The sequence below is a fragment of the Pelodiscus sinensis genome, chromosome 6 (assembly GCF_052426305.1).
Source record: "Pelodiscus sinensis isolate ZL-2025 chromosome 6, ASM5242630v1, whole genome shotgun sequence".
In the NCBI taxonomy this organism is placed as follows: domain Eukaryota; kingdom Metazoa; phylum Chordata; order Testudines; family Trionychidae; genus Pelodiscus; species Pelodiscus sinensis.
In genome coordinates this window covers 51,158,674-51,171,546 of record NC_143057.1, presented here as the reverse complement: position 1 = coordinate 51,171,546, position 12,873 = coordinate 51,158,674, and the positions used below count along the sequence as shown (strand labels likewise).

Below are 12,873 nucleotides of genomic sequence, written 5' to 3'. Positions count from 1 at the left end.
CGCCACCACACAACACGCAAGCCCTTTCTATCATGAGCACTTATTTTCTCGATCAAACTATCAAAGTATTAAACTTTTCGTTATAGCAAAAACTGAAAGCATTTTGATCAAGAAAATAAGTATTCAATCTGCATTCAGTAATGGTTTACCCATAATGATTTAAAAATAAAATAGAAAAATAATATATTCTAAAAATAGAATATTTTACTTATTTGAATATATTATGTTGTAGAAGTAATAATGACTACTGACATGTCACAAAACCCAGTATAAATAATAGAAAATATTTAAAATAAAAAATATGTTTCTAAACAGAAATACATTTTGAAATGATAGTTTCCAATACAAAATTTTGAAACTGGATTTTTTTAGACTTACTATTTTAAGTTGTTTTTGTTCATATATGGAGCACAAATAAATTTTGAAATGTCAAAAATTCCCACAATGTAGAAATTTTGATTTTTGCTCTTTGTAGTCATAATCCTTTCCCTGAACATTCAGCAAAATGTAAGGCAGTATGAGGCCTTCTGTGGTCTCTCCGTTAGTCTTCCTACAGTATACAGTTTTGTCCTATCCTACTTGCTTTATATGGGAAATCATATCAGGATATTTGTTATGATATATGTGCTAAGGGGAATAAAGGGACAGAACTTTGTTTTGATTAATATTTTAAAATTGTTTGTTTCCCTTGTTTTTCTTTTCTTTTAATATCACCTGCCTAAATTTGATGTATATCTGATTTTTTTTCTTATATTTGACCTTCATACCTTTAATGGATAGTCTAATAACATATTATATTCACTAGATGAGCAAAAGAGTAAAAACTGGAATTTTCAAATCTGAATCTAAATACATTTTGCCAAGGTTTGTTATATAAGTTTTGGCTCAACGGTAGAATTTGTACCAATGAAATCAGAATGTAGATGGACTCTTGAAGAAGTTATAATTAAATATGGCCTTGAAGTGTCTAGGAAGATTTTTAAAAAGTTCTCCAACAGATGGAAAGGAAAATGGTCTTAGCAGGAGGTGAAGTATAGCTTTTGAGTACTTTGGATTCTAGCCAGTGAGTTGCAGTGCAGAGGCGAGAGAATCATTCTTGAACTAGCGTAGCTCCTGCAGCTGAAGCAAGTCATCTGTCATGGGCAGAGACAATTTGGGGGCTTAGAGAAGGGGAACTGTAGTACTGACCCCAAAAATAAGTATTGCATTAATAAAGAAAACACAAAGTTGAGGACAGAAGCTCGTTTATCTCAGTTTATTAAATATGGAGAAATTTAGTCATGGTACAAAACTGCTCATTAAGGCACTATTTTTTTAAGCATGAACAAAAAGAATGACTTACAAATCTGAAAAAGTTCCAAACAATGATCTTCACCCTGGGTTTCTTTACATGAATTCTTCTGCAACATCTGTAAGCTGTAAGTCATCAGTTTTGTCCTTTTGTGCATGTAAAAGCATACAGCACTTGAACTGGCACTGTCTCATTGTGGCTCAAAGCCATATTTTAATACATCGTAGCACACTTAAACAATGCTTGCTTATAGCATTGGTTGCTGGTACCACTAAAATCATTTTCAACAACTCTACTACTTTGGGGGGAAAAACAGTGCACATTCATCTTGGCTGAGAGAAACAAACTATTTCAGTGATCTTTCTGTAAGCTGACAGATGGCTTGCAGCAGATGAAGCCGACTAATCAGTCAATTATGATGGCCATCAAAATCATGCATAACAAGCATGTCTTGAACTCTTCTGTTACATTTGGAGTTCCTGTGAGAGTTTCAAGATTTTTAATAATTTTGTAACCTTTCTATTCAAACCTAAATTGAACACCTGGCATTGTAAAATCAATTACTTAGAAGTAGATGTACTTATAAAATTCCTTTATTGCATTTGGGTACCTAGCTTCTTCTGTTCCTATTTGCTTTTTCTATGAAAATTTTCTCTTTCTTGGAAGTTTAGGCATTCTGTATATCAACATTAAATTTTTTCAGTGGATTTGGTCCCAGCATTGCACTCCTCCCCTGGCTGTGCCTGCCTGAGCTGCAGTGGCCATGAAGAGTTACTTCTCACCTAGCCTCAAGCTGTTGTGGAGAGAGAGTGGGGGGTAGTCCTTTCTTTTCTGGGCAGCCTGCATACTGAATCCTTCATCCACAGTCCCACTCCAGAACAATGATTTCCATGAAGCACGTACATTTTCATTTTATTTTCCAAAAAAACAAAAATTAATTGAGTTAAGGACCCAAGCAATGCCAGGCAAATAATCTAGTATTTCATATTTTATTTCTTAAAATGCAACATTTAATTTAGATGAGTTTTTAAAATTAATTTTGTGATTTTTTTTTTTTGTAAATAATTTCAAGAGTAACTCTTAGGATAGCATTATTCTTAATAGCATCCAGGCATTCAAAATTCAAAGCATGCCCATAGCAATGAGTAGCTTGTGGTTCCACTTGTTGAAATGTTCTATTTAGATCTGTTACTAAGCCTGCCATGTTAATGGAATCATCATAACATTGTCTATGACAGTTGTGGATCCTCATATTTAGATGGTATAATGTATCTTTAGTTGCTAACATGATTACTTTCATGGCTACATTGTACAATCCAATATATCCGTCATGAACATTCATGTTGTCATCCACATATTGCTGGCATAAAAATGAAACTACATGCACTTTTTTGAAGTCTGTTTCATGTTCTGTACTTATATACAGGCAGTCCCCGGGTTAAGTACAAGATAGGGACTATAGGTTTGTTCTTAAGTTGAATCTGTATGTAAGTCGGAACTGGTGTCCAAATTCAGCCGCTGCTGAAACTGACTGCCAGTTCCGACTAACATACAGAATCAACTTAAGAACCCCAAGCGTCCCCAAGTCAGCTGCTGCTGAAACTGATCAGCGGCTGATTCCAGGAAGCCCGGGGCAGAGTAACTCTGCCTCGGGCTTCCTGTAGTCAGCGCTGGTCAGTTTCAGCAGCAGCTGACTTGGGGACGCCTGGGGCAGAGCACCTGGGGTGCTGCTGGGTTGCTCCAGTAGCGCCGATCCGGCGCTACTGGAGCAACCCAGCAGCACCCCAGCTGCTCTGCCCCAGGCGTCCTGATTCAGCCACTGCTGAAACTGACCAGCGCTGACTACAGCGCTGACTTCGCAAAGCCGAGGGGGAAGCCGGCAGGGGGGCAGCCCAGGCGCCCCCTTTGCGCCGCGTCTTCCTGGTCTGCAGACCAGGGAGACGTGGAGCAGCTTTTCTTGCCCGGGAGTACACGGGCGGCGGGACCGCACGGTCCCGCAGTCCGTGTTCGTTACTGCGGATCCGACGTAAGTCGGATCCGCGTAAGTCGGGGACTGCCTGTACCACAGTCCAGAAATTTTCTCAGAAATAATCTCTCATGATTTTAGAAGCATTATTTCCACTATATTATTTCGATTGTATTTCGAAATAGCTAATTTTGAAGTTTGGTGCCAAATTTCAAAATAACATACTCTTGCAACACATCCCTTAACCCTCGTGGAATAAGGGTTACAGGAATGCCAAAACAGCACACCCATTATTTTAAACAATATTTTGAAATAATGGGCACGTTTAAAAGACACGGGGTAGCTATTGACCTAGAGTTCCTGATATTTGACTAAACAGTTTTGTGTGAGGCAGAGGATGGTCAGGAGAGAAAGTTGGCAAGGTTGCATGGTGTTTTTGTTTTGTTTTGTTTAAATTTTAATGTCAACGTGAAACCTACATGGTGAGATGTAGGAAGGCATATGACATCAGTACATATTAATACTCGTATTCATGAAAGAAAAATTGCCTTGACACTTTCTGTAAGTGTAACCCACACACCTAGTGTGGTTCACTGGTCAATATACTGGCACTTACACTACTTACAGTGGGAGATAAGAACAAGGAAGCTCTATAACCTAAGCTGAGAGGCAGTTGGCATTATAGCTTAAGCTGTAGAGGCTTCTATACTAAGCTTCAGAGGTCCCACATTTGAATCCTCCTGGTGGCAGTTACATAAGCATTAATTTTTTGGTTGAAAACAAGGACATTTTGTCAGAAATGACCAATATAGCCAACTTAAATGAATAAACACTTTAAGTGTAAGGGCCAAAGTATAGAATAGTGCTTGTGTGCAGTGAATCACTTAAAAAGTGTTGCTTTGTGATAGTGCAAAGTACAAGACTATCTTAAGTCCTGAAGAAGTGTCAAAATTCCGACTGCCACTCTGTATACATTGCTCTGAAAAGTATCCTTATAGTGACAATAAATAGTCAAAAGTAGCTGGTTATTAACTTTTTCATAGAAACTCTGTGAGTATCTAAATAGCTACTTTTGAAAGCTTTAACGCACCTTTTTCACTTAAAAAATTCCCCCAGACAGCTGCCTACGATCTAACAGGATTTTTTGGTCTTTTTCTAAGTGGCAGTGAATCTTCAAAAGCAACAACTTAGCACTTTCAAAGTGTCAGACAGAAGTAGATTTTCTAGCAGAATTTTGTGACTTCTGCATGACAGTGTCCTGGGGGAGCATTCACCACATTTTTCAGTATGGATGCTGTGTCTTTTGGACGTAGCTCCCTTGAGACCTTCCATTGCTGCTATTTGAAATAAAAGTTACTGCCACCAAAAATTTGTAAAAATTGTAAGTCTACAATAAACTTCTGCTCTGAATATTTTAACACTATATCTCACTTATTAGTTAGCTAAATGCAAGTGGCCAACAGTAAACAAACTAAAGTGTAATGAAAACAAGTTCAATTTAGAACACTGATTCACTGGCTTTGTTATGTAAGCTCATGATGGTCTTCTCATTCGTTGTTGGAGAAATACAGTTTGTTCTGGAGGCCAAAAGTATAAATGGGTTCAAAAAAGAATTAGGCATTTTTATGGAGGATAAGTTCCTCAATGACTACTTGCCAGGATGGCCTGGGATGCAGCCTCATGCTCTAGGTGTCATTATCCTTCCAACTACCAGCAATGAGGAATGAATGACAGAGGATGGTTCTTTCAGATATTGCCTGTTCTGTTCATTTCCTCTGAAGTACCTGGCATTGTCCGCTGTTGGAAGACAGGATACTTAGCGAGATGGACTATTGGTTTGACCCAGTATGGCCATTCTTATGTTCTTAACCATTTTAAAAAAATCTTTATTATGCTGTTTTTCTTAAAATAAATTTTTATTTTTCAATACCTTCAAAATTCAGCATGGGAATAAATCATGACAATGACCACCCATCCTGTGCAGATGGTCTCCATATCATGTCTGGAGAATGGATTAAAGGACAGAATCTTGGTGACGTTTCTTGGTCCCGGTGCAGCAGGGAAGATCTAGAAAGATTCCTCAGGTAATTCAGTCTAGAAATGGACTTGCTTAAAAAAATTCTTTTACTTTAGTTGCTCTAATTTTCAGATATGCCAAATCCTTTGTACACTTTACTTTACCATCTTCTGTATGAGGTTAAAAAGGAAATATTGTTGATAATAGCTGCATATTAACAACCAAAAAGTCACCTTCTTAATCAAAAAAATTAATAAAGATATTGCATAAAATAAATATTAGGAAGATTGTGTATTCAAACTGACATCTATATTGATATCTATTTTGCATATAACATATTACAGATATTATCATGTCCTGTGTTATCATTCAGTAACAAACAGCATGGGGAAAGAATTTTATTTTAATAGAAATACTTTGAGTTCTTTAATTGAGACTGATACATAGAATCATACCAACATAAGACAGTTGTGCATTATATAGAGAATAATCCTCAAGAATAGCCCTCTTGAACAGATTGTTATGCCTAGTGGCAATTTACTGTAGGTTGAACATCAGCATCCATGGTTTGTCATGATTTTACCTGTATGTCCACTTATTGTGGGTGTGGTCAAATTTGCAGCTATCCTGTAAAGTTTGTTTAAAGATGCCAGTGCTGGCTCTCAGTGTTCTGTGCTGTTATTTAGTTCTAAATTATCCCCTAAATCTCTTCTCAGCAAGAGTGGAAGTGTTGATAATACTGCTAAGTATAAACATGTTTTTTATGCTTTATTTACTTATATCCTTGTACCAATACAGTAAAATTGTGTAACAACATTAACAGTTTGTTATGAAAAGAACTGATAAGCCTTGACTATGTGTAGACTTATAAAGAGTGTATCAGTACAGTCATACATTACTGAAGAGCATTGCAAGCATTGTTCCATTTATTCACCTCGGTAAAATAAAAAGAGACCCACTAACTACAATATTAACCTCACATGGTTTGGCAAATTCGGCACCCATAAGGTCCTAAGGATGCCAGACTTGAGAGGTTCAGTTTGTACTTACAACTGAGCAGTCCTTAAAAGTCTATATTGACCTGTCACTGGAATGAATGATTGAGATTCAAGGACAATGTGTAGATGTGTTCATTTAGATATCAGATCTAATGGAGGTCCATGTATTTTCATCTCTGTTTTTTCTTTACTTTTGGGTGAAAAGTGAATGCTAGCTGAAATCTTGATACTTGAAAAACACTGAAATTTAAAATCTGAGAAAAAATGTAAGCTCTTTAAATATTTATTAAAAGTCATCTCATTTTTAAACAATTACATTATGTAATATTTACACTAACAGCGCTTTAAGTATTTTCCTGAAATCCTTATAGCTGCCTGTAATCCATACTCTGTTTTATTTTTCTGTAAATATACAACAAAAGAGAGAACTGTTAAATTAACTGGTATAAACATCAGCAAAATGCTGCTTTAAACATTCCCCTTAAGATCTGTTAATTCTTCTTTATAACAATTGCATATGTTCTATGTCAACAGAATAACCAACTTTTATTAATATTATTCAACATTTTATAAATCTCTTCATATTGGCAGGTCAAAGGCCAGTAACTGTTTGCTCCAGACAAATCCCCAAAGCCTCAATTCTGTGATTATTCCCTCCAAACTGCCAGGAATGACGTACACTGCAGATGAACAGTGTCAGATTCTGTTTGGACCAATGGCTTCATTTTGTCAAGAAATGCAGGTAAGGATTGTTATTTACTTTAGAACAGAGAGTTATTTTTTTCAGTGACAGCATGAAAGAGAGAATTACCAATTTCTAACCAGTGTTTTACATTTTCCATGTCAAAGTTTACATGGGCATGTTTTATTTAGGCCCTGATACAGCAGTGCTGGATTGGAGCTTTAATGTACACCATTAGAGTGCTGGTTTCAGTATAAAAATAGAAAAAATACATCTAGTGAAGTCATGGACCCTCTGAAGTAAATAACTTCACAGCACATTAAATGATGGGGGCCATTTTCTGGTTTCTTGGAAAATGTGTGTCACCCTTTAAGGTCTAGAGAGCCAGAGTGTTACTTGATATGGCAGCTTCATACCAGGTCCGTATGGGGACACTGCCCTATTCCTACCCCTCTCTCTCCAGGTGGCTGAAAGAGAAGAGGAGCTACTTATGTCCATGTTGGTGCAGGGAAAGCTCTCCTTTACTTGGAGAAGGTGAAGCAGCACCCACCCGCCCATCCATGGAAGTAGTTAAAGTTGTAGTTTATCATGGTCTTCTGTGAGCCTTACTCTAGTCACTCTTTTCTGAGAGGGCTGGGAAGAAATGTTTTACTTTCCCACGTTTTTTCTTAGCCAGTGCAAAAACTCATATTATCTATCATTAAACTACAGTTTATGGACCAGACTGTTAAGTATATGTATGTGCAGTTGCATATTACCTTTGTACAACACTCTTCTAATTTCCCTATGCTCCTATTATGGGTAAGTAAATCAGGAATGTTGTCCTAATGAAACCATGTCGAATTAGATGCCTGGTTAATCATCTGCAGGTTGCATGTACTCTCTAAGATGCTTTTCAAAGCTGTCTGTCAGGATGTCCTATACTTTTGTCTGCTATTTGCAGTAATGGTCGTTATTATCCTGATCATAGGCGTGGCAGCACATTTTATTAGGGTGTGCACCCAGGGAATTTTTTTAAAGGTGAACTTTTATTGAATACAGTAATTCTTCATTTAACACGTGCCCGCTTAACACGTTTTCACAATAGCATGATTTTTTTTTTAGGGAATGTTTTTTGAATTAAACGACCATCACCAGAATAACACGATTTCCCCAGCAGGCCCATTGCCGGCGGCTGCGCGGGGCTTCCCCTGCCTCTCTACAAAGCGGTGGAGGGTTCGCTGCTCGCAGTGCCATTCCCCGCTGACTCCCCCTCGCCGGACGCCTTGCCCCCTCTCCTCTGCCCCCGCAGGCCAGCGGCTGGGTTTCCCCAGCCAGCCCATCACTGGCGGTTGCAAAGCGGTGGAGGGTTCGCCACTTGCCGCGCCATTCCCTGGAGACCTCCCCTTACCAGACGCAGTGTGGGTCCCAGTAGACCTGTCACAGGGGCATACTCCCTACCCAATCCCCCTTCCCTCTCCTCTCCTTCCCTTCCCCAGAGCCAAACACCTCCCCTCCCTGCTGTAACCCAGTCCCCTTTCTCCCCCAACCTTATGTCCCAGTCCCAAAAGACACCACCGCTTGAAATGCAACCCCCACCTTTTCCATTATTTTCAATGGGAAAATTGACCCCACATAACACGTTTTCACTTAACGTGATTATTTTCTGAAACATATCTATAGTGTTAAATGAGGAATTACTGTACTCAATCAAAAAGGACATTATTTTTATTCATCAAACTAACTAAAGAAACTAAAACTTAACTAAACTTAATTTTTTTTAAATTAACAACTAAACTTTACTTAAAAAGTTTATTATGCAATTAAATTAAAATGCAAAGCCACTTTTCTTTTTACATTAGGGTGTGCCTGAGCACACCCCCTGCACACGCCTATGATCCTGAAGTTAATCTGACTATACTCTTGAGTATACTCGAGTATAGGGTCATTACTTTCTTGGTCTTGTCCTCTATAGATTTCTAATATTTAGTTTTGAATGTCCCATGTTTCTTCTGTTCTAGGGTTTTACCTTCATGAAATAATAAAGTCAAGTTTAACAACCCTATGGTTAATATATCTGTTCTGTCAGGCAGTGAATAAATATTACTAGAGATAAGAGCAACTGCTCAAAAGAATTGCACATAAGGAAGGCTATGATTTAGTCATGAGTATTTTTAATAAGTCATGGACGGGTCACATGCAATAAACACAAAATCATACCCCATGACCTATTCATGACTTATACTACAAATACCCCAGCTAAATCTTGAGAGGGCTGCTCGTGCTGGGGGGAGAGGGGCAAGGCCAGCCACAGTTCCAGAGCAGCCACTACTCTGGCCACCTTGGGGATTGCTGCTCTGATGGCTCTAGGGGCCAGCTGCACAGAGCTGTCCAAGTAGAGGCTGGAGTGGCTGGCACCAAGGCCACTGTAGCAGCTGGCCCCACAATAGCCCCTGCAGAAGTCATGGAAATTGCAGAAAGTCACAGAATCTTTGACTTCCGGGACAGCCATGGAGCCTTATTAATAAGTTGTTTTGGCATCCTGAAACAGCAAGTAGGATTTGGGTGTTGTCTCCAGTTTTCACAAATGCACCTTGTACTAGATAGTTGTAAACATCACACATGCACAATACATTTCTTCTAATATGTTACTGCCCATACATTTGATTAAGAAGAACTTGAAAGACTATCTGTAATCACATCATATGATAACATTAGAGCTATCAGCCACTCCTTCCTCATCTCCACATTTCCAGAATGTGATCTCTCCGATAATCCAGTGTAATAAGGAAGAGATTCCAAGTACTTCCTCATGCCAGGTCTTGCTTGTATATAATACTTGCTACAGCAGAGTACTAACAACACCTATCCTGCAGAGTTATTTCTGGAAGCTACTGATTTGGCCCACATTCCTGTTTCTTGAATGTTACTTAATCTTTACATTTAAGGGTTTTTTTTAACCCTGTGAACATACTTCAAGTTGAAGGTAGTAATTTATTTAGTCTAAGAAAAGTAGCCTAAAGCCTTTCAAGAACAAAGTGTCTGTGCATCTTTCAGAGTAAGATTTATACTGTGTCACTGTGATTATCTTGTAAAAGTGCCAAGTTTGCTTTTATGCCCACTCTTATTTTGTATAAGAATAAATTAGTTCCTGCCATTCTTTTGAATAACAGAAAGCAAGATAATGGCTCACGAGTACAACTTGATAATTGAGTACAATTGCAGAACTGCAAAATATTGTCTTTGAAGATTAAAGTCCAGGATGTGAATGCTATCTAGTCAACTTTACTAAAAAAATTCTTGTCATAACACAGCTGTGATCTTTTATAGAAAATGAATAGTGTGGTTGTATAGCATGACAATTTTTAAAGAAAATCAGACACAAAGATCATGATGAAAAAAGAAAAAATATTACGGAACTATTACATAACTGTCCTTATCTCCACCACTACTGTTATCCCATCCTCACTTAGTGCAAGTATTGCTATTAACTGCTCTTTTTGTCTTTCTTGCATGCCACCTTTTTTCCTTCTTCTCATCTGTTTGTAAGATTGGAATGGCATTCCACTTGACTTACACAATTATCTCTCACTTTTTTTTCAAAAATCTCTGGAAAAGCCAATTGTTCTGTGATGTGTTCCAGCCACAGTGACCCCTGCCACACTGTTTCTGTAATTGTTAAGTTGTTCATTTGTAATATAGAAGCTTTTACCATCAGAATGGATATTTCATAAGTCCTTTTGGAAGGGAAAATCTGTTTAGTTTGGCACAGCTTTTCTGTTATACATTGTTGTGTATGATTGCACCCTTTAGGTACCTGTAGTAAATTAATATATAGTTTATAAAAACTGTGTTACCAGTATTCATATCTTCAGATAAATTGTATTTCCCACTCTTCGTCCAAATATCTGTAGCTTCTTTTGATAGCAGTGTACCAGAGAGGGAACATACTGTATCAAAACTAAACTTTGTAATCATAACTGTAAACTTAACTGTCCAAGCTGGGGAAAGGAGAAAGTTTCACCGTGGAAGACTGAAATTCTGATGCAAGGTGCAGTACTCTTGTCTGTATGTCACTACAGTTTTGTCGCTGAGCTCCAGTTTTCTTTTAGTCTCACATTCAGTCAATTTAACTGACAGGTCTTAAAGTTCCCAGTGAAAATGTTCTGCTGTTTTTCATTATCTCTGCCTCCGCACCATAAAAATCTTTAAAAGTCAGAAAAGCCTTGGATTTTTGTTTAAAAAATTCTGACTGCATTAATTCAGTAATAAAAGTACAACTGCAAAGATGAGTAAACCTTTCTGTTTTATGCAGAGTACAGCATATGTCCTGAAGGGTTAGGAAAGAGGATCTGACAGATGGTGACATAGAAACTTTCCAGTGTAAAATTTTAATCCTGATTGTTCTTTCAATTTATGTACATGAAAGCAAATGTCAGCAGGAAATATCCAACCAAAGGATATTTAACCAAGGAAACTCTGTCATCTGAGAATCTAAAGCAAATTATTGTGAAAGAGTTTCATTTTATGTGTTGTGCTGAATGCTTTCTTTATATTTGTTATATGCAAACACCAAAAGCAAATATAGCCAAATCCACAGTTTAGGTATTAAAACTAAATTAAAAGATACTTATAAATTTCTAACAAAATATATAATGATGTTGGGAAAACATAAACTACAGCAGGGAATAACATAAATGTAGCTAATTATTTGCACTGCTGCTAGCAAGCCATCTGAAGTAGTTAAATAGCTTCTCTAGCACCTGCAAACTATCTAATGAGAATACTAAATACTGTATTGTAAAACAAGCATGATATGTACACTTTTTTAATGTCACACCTAATTCTTTATGGATTGAACGGATCTTGTGTAACCATGCTATAGACTTTAGATTAGATGCATTCTTCCAGAAGATATTAACAGACTTCAGATCAATTTTAAAAAATCAGTTGCTTTTTTTGGTGTAGTGTATATTTTATATGGCCTTGGGCTTGTATATAAAATATTTCATACAGAAGATCTCATATGTGCATCTACAAATCCTTTATTACTTTTCTCTTCTTTGTGATATTAGTTCTCTGTGTAATCTGAGTCAATATTACACTAACATTTGTCATCATTTGAAAAGATCCTAAATTATCTGTTTCCTCTTAATAGAGGTGTTTGTACATTAGCAGATGTAGCATTACCAACTTTTATTAGTACTTATTTGTTAAATTCAGAATGATCAATGTATTTTTTGTATTCAGATCTATTAAAATATTTATAATGCCATCATATAATTGTGGGTTTGTGCATTTTAATAAAACTTTGATTTTCTAATTTAGATAAGTCTGCATAAGACACCAAATGTTTTTCCAGTGTGGCTGCCCAAGCCGCCAATACTCTATCTACATAATAAGTTGGTAAGAATAAGCAGGGCTTGACAAATCACTGTTTCTACTCGCCCATGGCAAGTAGATTTCAGCCGGTCACCCCGTTCGCCCCATTCACCGGCACTGCACGCATGTCTGGTGCATGTGTGGGGCTGGCGAGTAGATCTCGCTGCGGTTTGTTGAGCTCTGAGAATAAGAAAGAATTGGTTTGATTTTAAAACTGGGCCAATTTCTAAAGAAGTGTGTGATGACTGGTTTTGTAAGCTGATAGCAGACATAGAACTGATGGAGCCCTCCATGTGCTTTTAATAACAGATCACATGTCATCTTTAGTGAAATATAATGGGCAGAGGAGTCAATTTATAGGTCTTCTGTCAATATTAGCCATTGTCAGAGGTCTGCATATTCTTAGGTTAGTCAGTTCATAAGGCCTTTGATGAAGGCCCAAAGGTGAAGTTAAATATCAGAGTATTCTTAATGTATCCTATTTGTCACTTAGCCTACATTACACTTTTTGTGTGTGTACTCTTTGCCTCTAATATAAATGTGCTTAGTAATTTGTTT

General features: G+C 37.4%; 1 protein-coding gene across 1 annotated transcript in view; it reads left to right on the top strand.

Moving 5' to 3' along the window:
• Window positions 1-12,873, top strand: part of ADAMTS19 (ADAM metallopeptidase with thrombospondin type 1 motif 19) — a 222,558-nt gene that overhangs the window by 138,059 nt on the left and 71,626 nt on the right. Inside the window, exons 9-10 of the mRNA XM_014577964.3 lie at window positions 5,201-5,341; window positions 6,864-7,014. Of these exons, the coding sequence (XP_014433450.3) occupies window positions 5,201-5,341; window positions 6,864-7,014 (292 nt within the window). The remainder of the gene's footprint in view (window positions 1-5,200; window positions 5,342-6,863; window positions 7,015-12,873) is intronic.